The 16,953-nt window shown below is 36.9% G+C and overlaps 1 protein-coding gene across 2 annotated transcripts; it reads right to left on the reverse strand.

Annotated features, from left to right (window-relative positions):
• Window positions 1-2,781: 2,781 nt before the first annotated feature.
• On the reverse strand, window positions 2,782-4,667 carry LOC111600481 (eukaryotic translation initiation factor 4E1). Of its 2 annotated transcripts, none has more exons than XM_023316594.2 (4): window positions 4,166-4,667; window positions 3,389-3,488; window positions 3,231-3,318; window positions 2,782-3,177 (listed from the first exon to the last, which is right to left on the reverse strand). In XM_023316594.2, exons 1-4 carry the CDS (start codon window positions 4,585-4,587, stop codon window positions 3,005-3,007), a joined length of 783 nt encoding a protein of 260 aa, XP_023172362.1. In that variant the 5' UTR covers window positions 4,588-4,667; the 3' UTR covers window positions 2,782-3,004. The 2 variants fall into 2 exon arrangements, with proteins under 2 accessions (XP_023172362.1, XP_023172363.1); XM_023316595.2 differs by having other exon boundaries at window positions 2,789-3,124; window positions 4,166-4,665.
• Window positions 4,668-16,953: the final 12,286 nt, after the last annotated feature.

Genomic DNA, 16,953 nt, shown 5'->3' on the forward strand with positions numbered 1-16,953 from the left:
ATTTCTTTGCCGTGAGAGAAGAGTATAGGAAAATCAAGAAAGCATTTATAAAAAATTCCCATAATTTCATTATCTCTTGTGAGTGAGGTTTGAAGGCATTGATGCGCGCCTCGAACACTCACATGCAAAAGCAGAGAGCGCTTTAATATAGCAGTCCTTTCAATGTGTTGCATGATAAATAGTTGTGATCAGACCAGAGACAACCAACTTCAGAGTGACTGCTTACTTTGTTTCTGTTTTTGAACGAACAGCAACTGAATAGTTTCATAACTCATTTTGAATAAGCCCAAACATTATGATATTGCTCAGCCTATGTGAAGCGTTAGCCCAAATCCCTGTTAACATTTCTATAATCAGCTAAAGCTGTCAGCATAAGCGACTCAAAGCTCTGTTATTGATCCGAGTCTCTGCGTTAGCCGCATGTTGACAGCCAATCAATTAACTTCAGTCAGCACAGCTAGTTCAGTCTGTGGCTAGAGCATGTGTCACCCTGTGCGCTGAAACATGCAACAAAGTCGCAATTAAGCCTCGACAAACATGCAAAATTAATCGACGCGCACGCAAAGTCAAATCAATATGAACAAAGCTTAAAATAACAATTCACATTTATTACATACACACACACACACACACACACTCACACACACGCGCGCACAGAGAGAACTTAACTAATTGCAATATAATTTATTTATTTAGTAATTAAGTTGCATGTTGCAAAAGTTGTGCAGCAGCAGCAGCAGCAGCATTTGCAAATGCCAAAAAACTAACTGCAACAATTTTCAAGTCACGTTTCGAGCAACTAATTTGTAAATTTTGCTCGGGCTGCGGGCACAGGTAGGAGCATGGGGCAACGATTACCTGTGCCTGATAATCCTACGTGTGTGTGTGCAATATGTCAAAGTTGAAGGCAGGCGACTGTAGCGGCGGTGGCGGCAGCTGCCTGACATGTGGCACGTGCGCGGTTTTGATGCCACATTCATCGTACAGTAGTCATTGCCAGCAGCGACTAAGCCCCATCAAAACGCGACAGCCAGTCTGAGACGTACAACGGTACAGGTGCAAGTTTGATGATAGTTTTGTCAACTTAAGTTGCCTCATAATGAAGTTGCCTCAAGTAGCTGCCGTGTGGCACGTGCCCCATAAGCTAGCTACTCCTACACGCTCTCTAGTCGCCTCTCTTCTATTTGTCATAAGTGGTGCATTTCCAATTGAACGTTGCATGCCACACGCTGCATTTTTCATCAAAATGCAATTGTTTCAATTTACGTTTTGCAGCACTCGATGCCACTTGCAACAGCAGCAGCGGCATCATCCATTGTGTTGACCCTTTTTGTCTTGAGCTCTGCGCGCTTGGCCAGCCAACCCAAGTGGGCATATATCTTTTGCAGTCACTGTGTCTGTGCCGCCACTTCTAACGAAATAACTATGCGACGTTTATTATTTTCTCCTTTTCTTTCAGTTTTTTCTTTTTTTTTTAATATTTCTTTTGTACTTTTTCATTTGGCGCGTTTTATTTGCCCAGCTCGTCGAGTGCTGCATATGTTTGCATAAAATTCCATAGAGTGTGCAGTATTTTTGACAGTATTTTTTATTTATGTGCTTCTGAATGCATTGAAAATTTAATTGAACAAAAAATTCTCGCGATTGCAGTATAGAATTTCAAAAAGAACTTTATTATTTTCAAGGAGTATTATTTACTCTCATTAGTTGTTTTTAATTCATATTTTTTAGTCATTTCTTTTGATATTTGTTTGTGACATCGTTCATTAAGCTTGGCTGTCAGGAAATTTAATAAAAAAGCATAATTATTTTGAAGGAATATTGCTTACACTCATTAGGTACTAAACATTTTTTTTTCATTATTTAAAACGTGGAATATTTTTTAGAATATTTTTAAAAATATTTGTTAGTATATTTTGTATGTAAGTACACAATCATTTGCATTATCCTTTGATTAAACATTTACATTAATTTTTTATATTTTTTACAGTATTAAATTATTTGAATGAAAAAAGCCATAACTAAAATATTAAATATTGCCCGAAGCCATACAGAAAAACGTAACATTAGTATTTTTTTGCTCAACTGAGCAGCTTTGCCGCAGCAAAGATAGTCAAGGATATTATTTGACCATGATTCAATTGAAGGGTGTTAACGGAAAACTTGCAAAAAAATTATAAATAATCTTAAATGCAATTTTAAATAATAAAAATAATATTAAGTATAATTCAAACTAAATGAAAAAGGGAAACATTATAAAAGAGCTGAAAGCAAGAATAACAATAAAAGCAATAAATAAAAGATGGAAAAATCCGTGACAGAATATAAGTGAATTTGATAGTCCAGCAAAATAAATCACTCTCTACACAGTTGTTTTTATGTTTCAATATTTACAAAAGAATTTGCATTTTTTTGGAAATATTTACAAAACCCTGTAAATATTTCCAAAAAATGCAAATAATATATATATATCATAGAAATAAGTATATCTGCGCTAAGAATTTGTTGGATTTAGAAAAAAAAACAATTTCTATATATTTATTCTTATCATATATTTTTTATATTGTCATATTCATTTTGAAACTTTAGCTTTAAATGATTTATGATCAAAGCTAAATATTATGTGCAGGACTTTCTACATTTCTACTATTGTTGGGTATTAAAAAAATGATTAAAACATAAAAATAAGCATTTGTTATAGATTTCACACAGTTTTCGATGCTTTGCAGAAAATTTTAATGTCTCCAATCAATTAAACCTTTAATATTTTTTGTTTTTTGGTTTTTTTTTTTTACATTTTTGGAATACACGCGCAGTCAACTGCCTTATATACATTAATATATAGAGAAAAAAAGAGAGACAGAGAGAGATTGGAGTTGGAAAGTGGGGACGTTTAGAAGTGACTAGTTGAAATGAATTTGCGACAACAGGCTGGCAAAGCAAAACTTAATATCATACGTGGCTCAGAGTATGTAAGCGGCTTTCACCAGCGATCCTTGTTTGCTCATCGAGTCCTTGTGCATCTGGTATTGGAGATTGTGGGGCGGCAGGCCGAGTAGTTTACGCAACTTGTAGCCAATCTCCATGACGGCTGCCTCGTTGTGCCCGTTGGCAGTCCAAATCGCTGCAGCGGCAAAACGGTGCGCAATGGGTGAGGGGAGGGGGAGGGGGGAAAACCTGATAGCTGACAAAACTGGAGAAGCTCTGGGCACAGCATACTGTCTACTTACAGATTTTGTTGCTCTTGCTGCGCAAGTTGATGACAGCGCCACAGATTTCCTCGGTATGCTGAACAGCCTCACCAATCAGAATTAGCAGCTGCAACAAGCTTCATAGATTAGAACGTCAGCTGGTCAGCAGGCAGACAAGCTGCCAATGGGCAACTTACCACGTCCAGCCACAGCTTGTCCAGCTCCAATTTGCTGCAGCGCCCAATGCTGATGACCCAGCGACCGCCATCATTGTTCGTCTCATCCTCCCACATAGGTCTGTCAAAGGGAAAACGAAAAACTATTGTCAAATCTCTTCCATTACGATCAAAATAGAGGTTTACTTATGGTAGCTGTTATGGAGTAAACATTGTCTTACATGTGGACTGTCTATAGGTGTACTTAAAGCATATATAGCTGGCCTACAAGTGACGCATTCGAGACGCTTTGCGCTCTAAATATTTAATTGAAGTCTGCCAGATGAAAGCTGATTTACGCTTAATAAGTTTGTTAATGGAGATTTTATTGTACGTACTTACTACGTTCAAGCATTAACTCTTGCATATGCTTAAACATTGAACATGTCTATAAAGAGCTGGGAGGTTAAGTAGGGAGTGACTGACTAGCAAATACCCTGTGGGTATATTGGAATCAGTGGGTAAAGTAGCTGAGGTGGCGTATTTATGGAAGTTGTATATACTTTAGGGAAACACTTAATACAAATTTGATTGGACTGATGATTTGAAACATAACCAGAGCTGCGCTTGAACGTGTAAAATATCATCTTAGTTCTAAAGACACGGAAATACGAAAGAGACAAATCTAAATCAGGAATATATATATATACCTTCTACGATATAATTTCTTCTATATATAAGTTCTACATTTGCTTCAAATTGTAAGCCCAACAAATCTAAATATTCCTGCCCATTAGGGCTATCGATCTCAACACTTACTGTATGCCCTTTTTAAAAAGCGAGTAATCGCTGCCAATCTTCAGCTCGGATGGTGGCTTTATGTGATTGTATAGACTCCAGAAATCTTCGACCATATCAAAGCTAGTTATTTCATTTTGCATATCCTCCCAGCTCTTGCTGCGATCATTCTCCAAATACCACAAGGTCCAGGTATGCTCAAGAGGATGCTTAAATGGCAAATGGACCAACTGCTGTTGCTGCTGCAGTTGCAGCTGCTGCTGTTGCTGCTGCTGTTGTTGCTGCTGCTGTTGTTGCTGCTGCTGTGGTAGTTGATTGGTCGCCTTATTTATTTCGCCATCTGAGTAGGACTTAAGTTCCTGACTGGAACTGGATAGCGTGTCGGCCTGCATGTCAGTATCGCTGTCCAGCATATTGAAACTGTTCTGTTTGGCCAGAAGCATTATTTTTACGTCTGCCTAACTGATTTCGATACACATATACATATGAATATATGTACATGCATACATATATGGATATATATATATATATATAATTATTTATATATATGTGAATATATTTATTGATAAAATCTGATACGTATTTAAAATTTTTAACGCGCCTTCTCTACTTCTTTATGCGAAACGGACGTTTTTTGAATTTCAGCTCGCGTCTTATTACTTTTTTATGACACACTATATGAAAACTGCCTGCGTTCACTAATACACAACTAACACTATTACACTCTATACTGACAGCAGGCGCACAGCTCAGTTGAGTTGACCAAAAACACACTTGGAGAAGCGTGCTGTGAGTTTTGCAGCTAGAATCGAGTTGAAGTTGAGCCAAAAGTCTGAGTTTATTAAATTTTATAGTCAATTTTAATTTGCCCCATGCTTTCTCTCAGTGTATACGCCCCGTGTGCACGTTCCTAATAAGTCAGCCATTCAACATCGTTAAGCACTCATCTCCGTTACTCAACACTAAACATTTTATTCCCTTATGAGTGGCAATTTTCCTCGGCTGCTGTCGCCACTTGTTTTGCCTTGTTTTTGGTTATATTGCGATAAGATCGCCGTCGCCTCATGCCTTCCGCATTCATATAAAGCGTTAATTTTATGGCCAAGAAAAATGGCAAAAACACTTTGCTAAGTTCGAGTCCCTAGACGAGCAAATTTATGCACTCACGCATTGACCTGCTGTAGCGCAGGGCAATATACCCTGGAAATATGAGAGTGCAGGAATATGGCTTATTTATTACATAAGCTGTTTTGAATATTATTAAAATATTATTTTATAATTCCGAATTTTCTATAATTTCAATTTCATTTATAATAATTTTGTCATTAATTTATATATTTTGTCGAACAGCTTAAGTTTGACATTTGAATTTTCAGATTTTCTGTTACATTGAATCTGATAAATGGGCTATGCACTGTTGTCTTAATATTAATTTTAACAGAATGTCAGAAATTTTAAATCATAGCAAAGCTTTTATTGTTGATATTTATTATATACCCTATTTCAGTTCTTTTCTCTGCAGACTCTCCCGACTGTGTTAACTTATGAGCTCTAGACTAGTTCACATAGTTCTCGCATTTGCTGATAATTTATTTGTTTATTTAATTTAGTAATATTTACAAAATAGGTTTATTGTTCAGCTTAAACAGAGCTTGATAAATGTGTCTAGAATATATGTATAAATACATGCAAATTCTTTATAAGCTCTGCTACATTGTGCTCATTATTTTATTCAGTTATAATAAATATATTTATTATTAGCTTCTAAATCCTAATAAAAAAAACCAAATAAAATCATCGCTAATTGCGCTATTCTGATGACCAATTTTCGGCATACCTCTTCTAAAACTTTGCTTTCAAAAAAATTGAGAAATAATTTTTTAAAGTGATACAGAGCCTTATTTTGTTTTGTTTGAAGAGGGAAACAATTTAGCGCAATGGAAAAAAATTGTAGAACTATATAGCATATTGAATACTGAATGAGAACATGAAGTGTGCAGTTCTTATATTTCCTTTAAACACTTCTCATTTATTTAGAAATCATATTCCACATATTTTTCGTCTTATCTTCTCTTCAATGATACTTCAACTTAATCACTCTTTAATATAAAGATCTTAGTCATCTTTTCTTTAGTATATTTTATTGACTGTTTTTTATTATCTGCCATAAAAGTGACAAATATAAAACACGAAACAGTCAAAGTAACAGAACAACAAATGTCGCAAGACATCAATATTGAGTGGGCTATAAAAATATAGTTCATATTGAATAAATCGATAATTGCTGCAACTGCGGGAGCTTTAAAAAGATGAAAAACTATCCCTAATTGGATCGTTGGGTAGGTGAACCTACGAACCTCGTTGGGATTTGAGTGACTTGTTGTTTAAATACATTTAATGAAATTGTTCCTTAATTTCTCACACGGCTTTACCTGACTCTTTCATGAAAGTCAAATGTATAAAAGAATTGCATAGGAATATTTATAGATATATCTTAACCAACTTCTATTTAAGCATAGAGTCACTATTTCTTCTTGCAAAAAAGACCTTCATACATATATAAATACTAATATAGATGTTAAGAATCTATAAGATGAGTTGTCCAGGGTAAAGCTTTCGTCAACCATCAAGGCAACTTATGCTAAAAGAGCTATGCAGCTGTTAAATCTCTTTAAACACTGTTCTCTCAGGCACAATATAAATCTCCTCTTATTTTTTTTATTAAATTGCACTGCATATGTTTTCAGGGTGACCATGCGATTTTACAATTACTTCAGCTTTTTGTGCACAGTGAAGAATCTATCCAATCGGCGGACTTCCTGTGACTCGCAGTTCGATCAAATTGCGTATGTCTGTTGATTAACTTGAACAAAACCAACGCAAAAGCAGAATAACCTCAATTGGAGCTCTTTTTTTCTTAAATGTGCAGCATTTACGTTAAAATTTTATTGCCTGCGTTATTGAGCCTGGTGGCCGCTGGAATTGGAATTGGCTGCGATTTAAAACTCTGCGCGCTGCATCTGTCTCTATCTCTCTGGTGGTGCACTCAGCTGTGGTTTCCGTAACACATTTTATGCCATTGTTTGGGCACTGGGTGGCTGCGATATGCAAGAGATATGTACCATGCACAGAAGGTTTACGATTCCTGCCACTCATCGACAGGATGCGGGATGCGAACGCATCATTTGACTTGCCTCGCAGCGTTTTGCTGCAGGCATAAGACACAGATACAGCCAAACAGGCAGGCAGACAGACTAACAGACAGTTGAACAAATGGACAGTTGAACTCAAAAAAAAAAGAAACAAAAAACAAAAGAAATGACTCTATCTGCGAGCAGAGTTCGCGTGATATGAAATACTTTCGCGGTTTCTTTGGCTGAGGCAAGCACGAGAGCGCACAAAGCAATTTGCAATCTGAAAAGCTGATGCCATTAAGAAAATAAAGTAAATACTCGCTATGTGTGAAACAGCGAACGAAAGGCGCAATTGTAATTGGGCGGAAAGTTGTGCACGAATTGAAACGGGCAAAAGCTGTAGACGGTAGGTAGTTTCATGTGAAGCAGAGTAGAAGACTGATTTTATATGGTATATGTATGGGTTACATATATATACTTAACTATTAGACATCAACAGTTGAATCGATTTTATGTTGTTTTACATATGTATGAAACCGTCTTTCATATGTGAAAGGAGGCTCCAGTGGAGTTTAAATAACATTTTAAGTAAGGATATTGCTAGCTTTTCTAATTAATTACTTAAAATTCGATATATATCGGATGTCTTATGTCAGCTCTGAGTAGTTAAACAAACTTCTCTGAAATACTTAGTGTGAGCTAAAAAGCGCTAAACAGCGTATGCCATAGTCTGACAAACTTTGCTGACGCAGCCTCAGCCTCAGCTTGAAGCTTAAAACAGAGTATGCCAATATTAGCTATACAGAAACAGGGAACATAATGTATCAGTCAGGTAAACTCTGTTGTAACAATAACTTTTAGACAACAGCTTAGATTATTGTACTTGCCCTTAAACACTTATTTAACTTAAAGCTCAGAACACAGTTTGTAGAAGTCTGATATACTCTGTCAAAGGGCTTAAATAGCGTATGCCACTAAAATGAACGTAAATCAAGCAGAGCATATGTCTTAGTCAGCTAAACTCTGCCGACTGCCATCATCAAACCAACTCTTCAGCTTGAACACAGTTTGCTAAAATAAGCTCTCTCTCTCTCTTCGAGCACAGTATGTCATAGTCTAATAAACTTTTTCGCTGTTTTTTTTTAGTATTTTGCCCAGCCCTGTCGCACAATAGTTATACACGTCAATTGTCTGTTTGTTGCATTATCAGCGCTTTACGGCTCATTTGCGTTTTAAACATGTGTAAATAAGTTAAGACGAGGTGTGCACCCCACCTCACGCCACCCCACTCTGTGACCCGTCAAACCACGAGCACGTCATGCTCGCCTCAGCTCGCTGCATGGACAGGATATATGAGCTGACTGCCTGCAGGCTGTGGACCTGACAGCAAACGCGGCGTCGACTCATCGTTTTTAACACAGCAATGATTTATGAAATTTTCAAAAAGAAAAAGGCAACAAAATAAAAAAAATAATGCCAAACTGTTGCACTCATTCGCGCATATTTAATGTGCATAAATATTTTCACATATGTAAATTTTAATACACATACATACATGATGTACAATATGTCAGTGGCGCCTTATTAAGCGCTCATTACTCATGCCACCCACGCATATGGCTATAGTTGTTGCCACCTACCCACCTATATATTTAAGTGCCCAGTTAGTCAGCCACCCACAGAGAACGGCCAGCAGCGCTGTCTGTGGTCGCACAGTTGCACTGCATGAATGTGATGCCTGGGCCGCATTATTGTGGCCAAATGTGGAAGTTATCTGTGCGGGTGACTGTCCACGTGGAGGGGTAGGCGAAGGGGCGTGAGCAACGGCAGCGGCAGCGACAGCGGCGCCTATTAATAAATCAGTTGTGTAACCAAAGAGAAATGATATGAACTGAAAATTAATTTAAACATTTCTCCGAAAATGGCAAGTTAATTAAATTTTATTAATTATATTAAAATGAATATAGGTAATTAATATATACAGCTCTTAGTCCGTGCTGTATGGGCGACTGACTGTCAAGCTGTGGCTGTTTAGATGAGCTAGCAGTTGTCAAGTGTTTTCTTTATCTTCGATCATTTATCTTCGATCTATATCATATTCGAATTCTTTATAAATGTATACATTTATTAAAATATATAACATTTTGATATATATATTTTTTTACATACAAAATTTGTAAAAAAAATATATAGAATTTGTATATAATTTTCTTATATTTTCATTAAATTGTCTCTTAAACATCAAAATTTATTTCTATGACTTTATATTTTAATGGCTTTAATTCCTCCCTGTTAGTTCAGGTTACGAAATATTTTTGATTATACTAAAAAAAGACAAACGCAACTCTCAACAATTTTTATTGAATTTTTTGCACAAAGCCAACTACTGTCTGTTTGTCTTTGGGGAGAGCGCCGCGCGAGCCACTTTCCCATCATTGAATTCGCATTCACACTTTGCTTATTTATTTATTGCTGCATTTGCATTGTTATGCACGCCAAAGCAGACAAAAATAAATAGAGAGTACAAAAAGCGGCAAAGCAAACAAAAATAATACACAGAGCGCAATAAATTTAAAATCTAATTACGCGCACCATTTAATATCGAAACGTTGGCGGCGGAAGCGGAAGTGGATGTGTGTGGAAGTGGAAGTGGAATTGGAAGCCGATGCACAAGAAGCGAACGTGAGGCAAATAAATGTAAGGAAAAAAGTTTTTGGTAAAATGGCCAACAGAGTGAAAATACCGCAAACATATAAATAGATGAGGCGCGACCGACAAGCCCCAAAATCTAATTACAAATTTTTGATAAGCTCAAAGAGGAAGCAGAAGAACAAGTGTGGCTGGAGGCTACGCCTAAGATACATTTCTGAATAGTTTTTAGCCGTAAGAGTAAAAAATTTGCTGGGAAATTTAATAAAATTGCTTGTGGTTGAGCTTTTGACTTGTGGCCTGAAGCCCCTTTATTTCTGGCTGGACATCAGTTTTGCTTTGTTGCATGTAATTTATATAGCAAATGGTAGGGTGTTGACCGCACTGAACCCATAGAATGGTCAACATTGCTCAACTGGTGAAAAATACATTATGGTCTAAGCATTTAATTGCACACAACTTTTTGGGCTTATGCGACTGTGTGTATCAAAAATTTAAGGAAAGATTTCAACACACACACACACCCACACTCCCTCCGTACTTTCTTTTTGGTAACTCGCCCGACCAGAACGCAATTAAAACTAATAATTAATACGGCTATGGCTGAAGGGGACATTTGTCAAGCAGGCCCAATGACCTGCTGCCAACTTGCTGCCGATGCTGCCTCTTCTATTTCCATAGGCGCTTCTTCTGCTGCTAGGCATATAATAAAATTATGCTTCATTTATATGCAGGTTGCGTCATTTGACTGATGCCTACTAATGACTTCCTAACAATTTTTAATATCTATGCAAATGAACGTAAATTGCTGGACTGCTTCACGCCAGCTCCCTACCAAATTAAAGTCCCTGCCCCTGCAGAGGCTTGGTTAACCGTTTAGCCGGCGCTAACCACCAAACACGGCGGCTAAGAAGCAACAGCAACAAAAGCACCAGCAACAACAACAAAAAGTCAAGGCAAAGTGGAGACTGTGCCTCTCGCTCCGCTTCGAACGGCTCTCAGGCGTTTAATTAAATGACATTATGGCCATTTCGCTGTCGAGTCCTGCGCCCCCTGTGCCTTGTGCCCTGTGCCCTATGCCTTGAGTAGGCTGTGAAAAATGCTGCTACAACAAACAACTTGGCTACACTACAGCACCCGCCGGACTTGGCCTGGTCAACACACAAGCACAGAAAAAAAATGCCTAAAATGTACTCTGGGAGCTGTATTTCAATTGTTGTTCTTGCGTCTAGCGTCTGGTGTTCGCTCATCATGATGTTTTATGCTACTTCTTCTTCGCTTTTTATGGCGAAAAACATTGTCAAACTGTGTGTCTAGGCTTAGCACCTCAACAACAATTCAGCCAAGTTCACATTCCATAAATTTTAAGCGTGCTCTATGCGGAGAATACTTCAAATTGTTGTCTATATGATTGCTTTGTGTATAATTAGCGAGGTTTAGCAAAAGGGCAAACTGAGGCGTGATGTGAGTTAGAATCAATTTAGAATAATATTTATATATATTACAATACTATAAAATCATTTAAAAATCTGATTCAAATGCAGTCTTTCACAAAGTCTAGTCTGATTGCTATTTACCGCCAATCCAACTCCCTTTACTTAAAAAAAAAATATGTATATTACGTATACGCACTATAAATTGATGAAGATTGTTAGCAAACTTTTTAATATGCATTTTAAAAACTTGATGCTCTAGCTCAGAGCCACAAAAATTAACAACTTATCTCATCATTATCTCAGCTTAAATTTATTAGTTCTATACTTATTTTTGTTTTCAATCAGAGCAAAAGCTCTCGCAAAGCAGTTAATTCAACGTATATATAATAGCAGAATTTGCCATGATGGAAAGATGTAGAGACTGGTAGAGATAGGATAGAGAAGGGAAGCTTGCATTTCAGATGTGCCGCGTTATGAATATTTGCAATGCAAATAATCAGTTTCGAGTTGCTAATGCGAGCAGAGTGAAGAGGTGCAAGCGAGCAAGAGAAATTAAATCATTAGTTATGCAATTTGGGGGAAAAAAAAGGATTTTTAATTGCGCGAGCACGAAATAAAATATTAAAAAGTAAAACTAGAAAATGTTGCTCGAAACGCATTAAATTAAATGTGTAATTTAATGTGTTTTCAGCAGGAAAATATTAAATGCAATTATGAAATGAAATGCGCATAAAAGAGGAAATATTAAATGAGTAATTGCCGAGGTACTTAATTTGATATTTATTTGGCCTTCCAACTTAAATCGAATCGTTCCAGTTCAACTATAGCAAATGTGTTTCTTTGCCAAAGCCAGCATGTGCCTTGTCCATTTTCTTATATTTTTTGTATTAGAAATGTTAATACCCGTTTGCCATCGTTGGCCCCCAAGCCCTGCCTTTGGATAAAGAACTTAGCTGCTGGTATTAAGAAAGTTTTTGCATTTGTAAGAATCTTGCGAACTTTAAAATGTAATCAAGGCAAAACTCAACTCGAGTCAAACTTAAATTGCAGCAAATTGCAGCTGCACAGGATGACATCATGCCGCCTGATGACCCAGCCCATTTGACAGTTGTCCTTTCGCCAAATGCCAGCTGGTGTTTGCCCGTTGCAGCTGACACTTAATGTTAACGTGCTAAAAACTGATGCTCCAACTGAATGTATCAATATCGCGACATGTCCTGCATTAAAATATATTACATTTATTTCAGCCCCCAAGCGCCAGCTGCACGGCGCTGCAACAAATATATAAAAACCATAAAAAAAAGTCAAACAAATAATGAGTGTAATCATAGTTACAAGTGCATTGCACAAATTTTTAATTAATTGACCTGTTCTCGAAAACATATTGGCTAACATTGCAACAATGTTGATGGGAGTGAGCTCAGCTGAACTATGGCTGTAGGGGTAAAAGCAAAGAAGAGTCGTCTGAGCCTTATTACAAAGGCAAAGCTGGCTTAGATGTGTGCTTGCTGCTCTTGCTGCCTACATGACTATGGCTAATCATTAGACTAAAAGGTGAGGTGTATCTGCATACCAGTTGTGTATGCGGTTGTGGACAGAACTGAATATTATATCAATGGGTCCATGGCTATACAAATTGAATTCACTTTATTGCTTCACCTACAACTACTTCAAGTCATTGAAAGTTCTGATTCTAGTTGCCCAACTATGCAATTTAGATTTAGAATTGCCTGCTCAACTTATGCTAAAAGAGTTCTCAGCATTTTTTACGTTAGATACATGGATCTGTTCGTATATCTCTGTTGATTCTGGAACTGTTAGAATTTTATACGAAATATAATACCTGATGTTTTGTCATTAAAATGTTTTTAAGTATGGGACTGATCATAGAGCACATCCATAATTGAGAGAAGAATGTAGCTTAGGCATTTTGTTGCTTAAATGATATTGTAGTAAATTGAGGCTTGATTGAGGATAGATTGAGAGGACAGAGAGAGCTGCTTTTGTGAAGAAAAAGTTTCCATGTATATGTAATATATATAAGGAATAGCAGGAAGTAAGACAAGTGAAGCCAGCTATGTGTGCTTTAATGCGACTTCTGGTTGTTAGAAGCTCGAGCTATCCGCTCAAAACGCCTCTGAATTAATTTTACTTGTGTGTTTCTCTAGAAACCTATTTTTATAATAAAGTATTAACTCTTAAATTACACAACTTCCAAATGTTGTTTTACCAAAGCTATTTTTGCGCTTTCATATTTTTCGCGAAATTCAAGCGAAATTGTAACTTGGCAACTCGATGGCAATTTGCAGCAGAAATGAGCAAAGGCAAGTTGCGTCGTTTGTCTGATTAAAATGCTCATTTATGCATATTTATTTAAATGAAAATGCTCTTAATTTAACTTGTGCTCCTTTATTTAAATATGAATTTATAATTTAAAATGCTGCGCAGCATATTTAATGTTTGCACGAGAGACATGAGAGAGAGAGAGAGCGCAGTTTGGTTGTAATCTTAGTTGAATGTACGGGATTATAATATTTATTTAATGACTGCTATTAACCGGGTTTTTTTAATATATATTTGTTATAATAATTACCAGGCGAAACTCTCATTTAGTACGGGTCAAAACGTTCTCTAGACTAGCTTTGCAGTTGATGAGGCCCGTTGCTTACACATACACACACACAAGCCCATAGAACACGCACATGCACACACACATGGGCAAACACACATGCCCATACACACATGTGCCATTTGGTTGGTGGCTTAAAACTTCAAATGCAAACAACATTTTTGGCTCAACGTAAGCGGCTTACAATGTTAACAAACACTCACACACACACATATATATAACTGTATATAGAGTGAAAGAGAGAGGTAGAGAGATAACATCTGGAGTTAGCGAAACATTGTCTGAAAATATTTTCTACTATATTTTTATTTTGTCGGTTACCACCTGCAGTTTAACACAAATGTTTGCATTTGGGAAAACATACAGTTTTGCTCATATACACCCATATATATATATATGTATATATATTTTATATATAGCTACTCATAAATATAAAGCACGTGTAGTTGAGTTTTAGCATGTTCATGTGTAAAGCTCTAAAATCTCTTGGTAGCTTTATCTAGACTTTCAGTTAGAAAACTGAAATAAATATTTTGAATTTTTAGTTATTGAACTTTTGAATAGTTTAAGCATTGGTATTATTAAATATAAATGTATGTTGGTAGGCAGACGGTGCAGCCTGGCTTTACTTCGGCTCTCTTTGCCTAAGCTATAAGCATCAAATTCTTTGTTCTGTACTGCAGCCAGCGCTATGTTCAGCAGTTTAAGCTAAGAGTTGCTGTGGTCTCAGAGACTTAAATTGGAATCTAATATAAAGAGTTTGGGAGAGTCAAAGTAAATATCTGTTGCGTCCATTTAAGGGACGAAAGCTTTATTTGCAGCTTAGCATTGTTCTGCTCGCCAGCAGCTCACAGCCAAAAGAGAAAAATGTAGTAGCTGTCTAGCATACTTCACTTCGTCTCGTCTCTCAATCACTCATACATTGAGACATATACATAGCTTCATAGCTTGAGCTCTCTTCCGTTCTCTCCGCACTTCGGCTTGATTTAGCTAAGCCGGCAAAGTTAAAATTAAAATATCATTCAAATAGTGCAGCTGCTTGACAGATCTGCAATTTGTACACAAATAGGGTAAACTATACATTTAAGATAAGGAAATGCTAAATTTGGCTCTGCAAAAGTTACAAAAATTAATATTTATAAAAAAATTTTATATTTAGTAATCAATTTTTCCATTACAATTTTTACATTATATTGTGATAATATTTAATATAATAATAATAATAATTTTAATTTAAATTAAATATTTATAATCATTTTAATTTAATTTCATAATTTATCAACATTTTCAGCCTCAACCAAAACTTTTGTCAGTTTATACCAATCTACTAACTATTATCCATTTTGATCTCATTCGAATTAATGAAGACTCTTTTGCCATCGAAAATACTGTCAAGTTAACATCAAAGCACGCATCGCCATAGTTTCAAATTTCACGATTCTAAGCTAAGTTTCAGCACGCTTCAATCTTTTTGCCAGATAGGGCATATAATTATGAACCTATTTGAGTATAAATAAACGAATCTACTTAGTCAAATCTCAGATAAGACTTCTAATTTCCTTTAAGCAGTTTGCTTTGTGCTTATGATTGCTTTGACTTCTTATATCCCGCTTCATCTGAATAGGCGAAACCCCTTCCCATAGCTACTTTATCTGCAATGCTCTGTCAGCTTTAAGTTTAAAGATTTTGTGTGTGTTTTTTGGCAACTTTTGTGTAGCAAGGAGACATCGTTGCAAGTTTGTTTTTATGCCACAAATCAAATGGTGGGTGGTGGTTTGTCGCTGGTGGTTGGGTGGTTGCGTTTGCCGTGGCACACGGCTGCCCCCCAGGGGCATTTTTAGCATTGACAACTTGGCACTTTTAAATAAATTTTCGATTATCGCGCGCGCCCATTAAGGCAATAAAAATGTAATAAATTTTCAATCTGCGTCCGCAACGCCCTCATAGTAGAGGCGCCTCCAGTGATAAGTTCTATCAAATTTAGTAAATCGATGATAATATTGAATGGACTTGTGCCAGAACTTCACAGCACTGCCCTGCCAGCCACAACTTACCTTCAGTTCTATTACTGCTTCAGGCCTGTGGCGTTGTTTAGTTTACTTTGCAAAGTGGGCTGAGGACGGTAGGGCAGCTGGGCACGCAGAGAGGTTAGCTGCAATAATAACACAACACGCATACGCCGTGTTGTCCAGGGCCTGCAATTGTCTTTGGTTTCGATTACAATCGTTTGTTGTTCGTTGTTGTTGCTGCTGTTGTGTGCGTGGAAGTTCGATTTCAATTTTCATACTCGATTACCTTCTGCTTCTGGCCTATAGTAGAGCTCGGCTTTGCTGCGTCTGCTTTTTGATGCCGATTCTGATTCAGTTACTGCAGGCATACGGATTTTTGTTGTTTTTCCTTTTTTCGCTGGCGCTGCTGCTGCTGGTTGTTTTTTTTTCCTGTGCCGCGCCAAACTTTTGCTCCGTGAAACGCAAACATTTTATTAAAAAACTTTTGTTTCACTTGGGCTGCAGTTGGAGGCGGATGATATCGAGTCCTGTTGCCGGCTCTGGGGCGACGGCCTTCGGGCGAAAGTTTACACATAGAAATATGATTTTACATTTGCTTTTAATTTTAACTCTTGCAATCATTTTATTTTTCTTTTTTTTCTGTGTTTTTCGTTCTGGCCTACCTTGTCGGCTGTGCGTTGCGGTCATAGTCCACAAAACACGCAGTGCGCACTTTGCACAAACATAATAATAAAAATAACTTTATTTTTCTTAGAGAGCGAGCTGCTGTGGGGCCTTCTTCTGCTTCTTCTTCTGTTTTTTTTTTTTGCTGCCAAACAATAACCATAAATGTCGGAGCGCATAAAATGCCAGACTCGTAATTGATTGTTACAGGCGGCCAGAAAAAAGGAATTTAATAAAAAGTTGAGAAAGTTACACGCGGTGCGAAAAATATTTATGTGCAATTTTACCC

The sequence above is a fragment of the Drosophila hydei genome, unplaced genomic scaffold, assembly GCF_003285905.1.
Source record: "Drosophila hydei strain 15085-1641.00,03,60 unplaced genomic scaffold, DhydRS2 tig00000283-arrow-arrow-pilon, whole genome shotgun sequence".
NCBI classification, from domain to species: Eukaryota; Metazoa; Arthropoda; class Insecta; order Diptera; family Drosophilidae; genus Drosophila; species Drosophila hydei.

Bases quoted from the DNA above. Each gene is read 5' to 3' on its own strand.
- LOC111600481 (XM_023316594.2), bottom strand. From the start codon at position 4,587: ATGCTTCTGGCCAAACAGAACAGTTTCAATATGCTGGACAGCGATACT. The intron at 3,489-4,165 runs GTAAGTGTTGAG...TCCCTTTGACAG, and splicing joins CTTTTTAAAAAGGGCATACA to ACCTATGTGGGAGGATGAGA. The intron at 3,319-3,388 runs GTAAGTTGCCCA...AGCTTGTTGCAG, and splicing joins ACAAGCTGTGGCTGGACGTG to CTGCTAATTCTGATTGGTGA.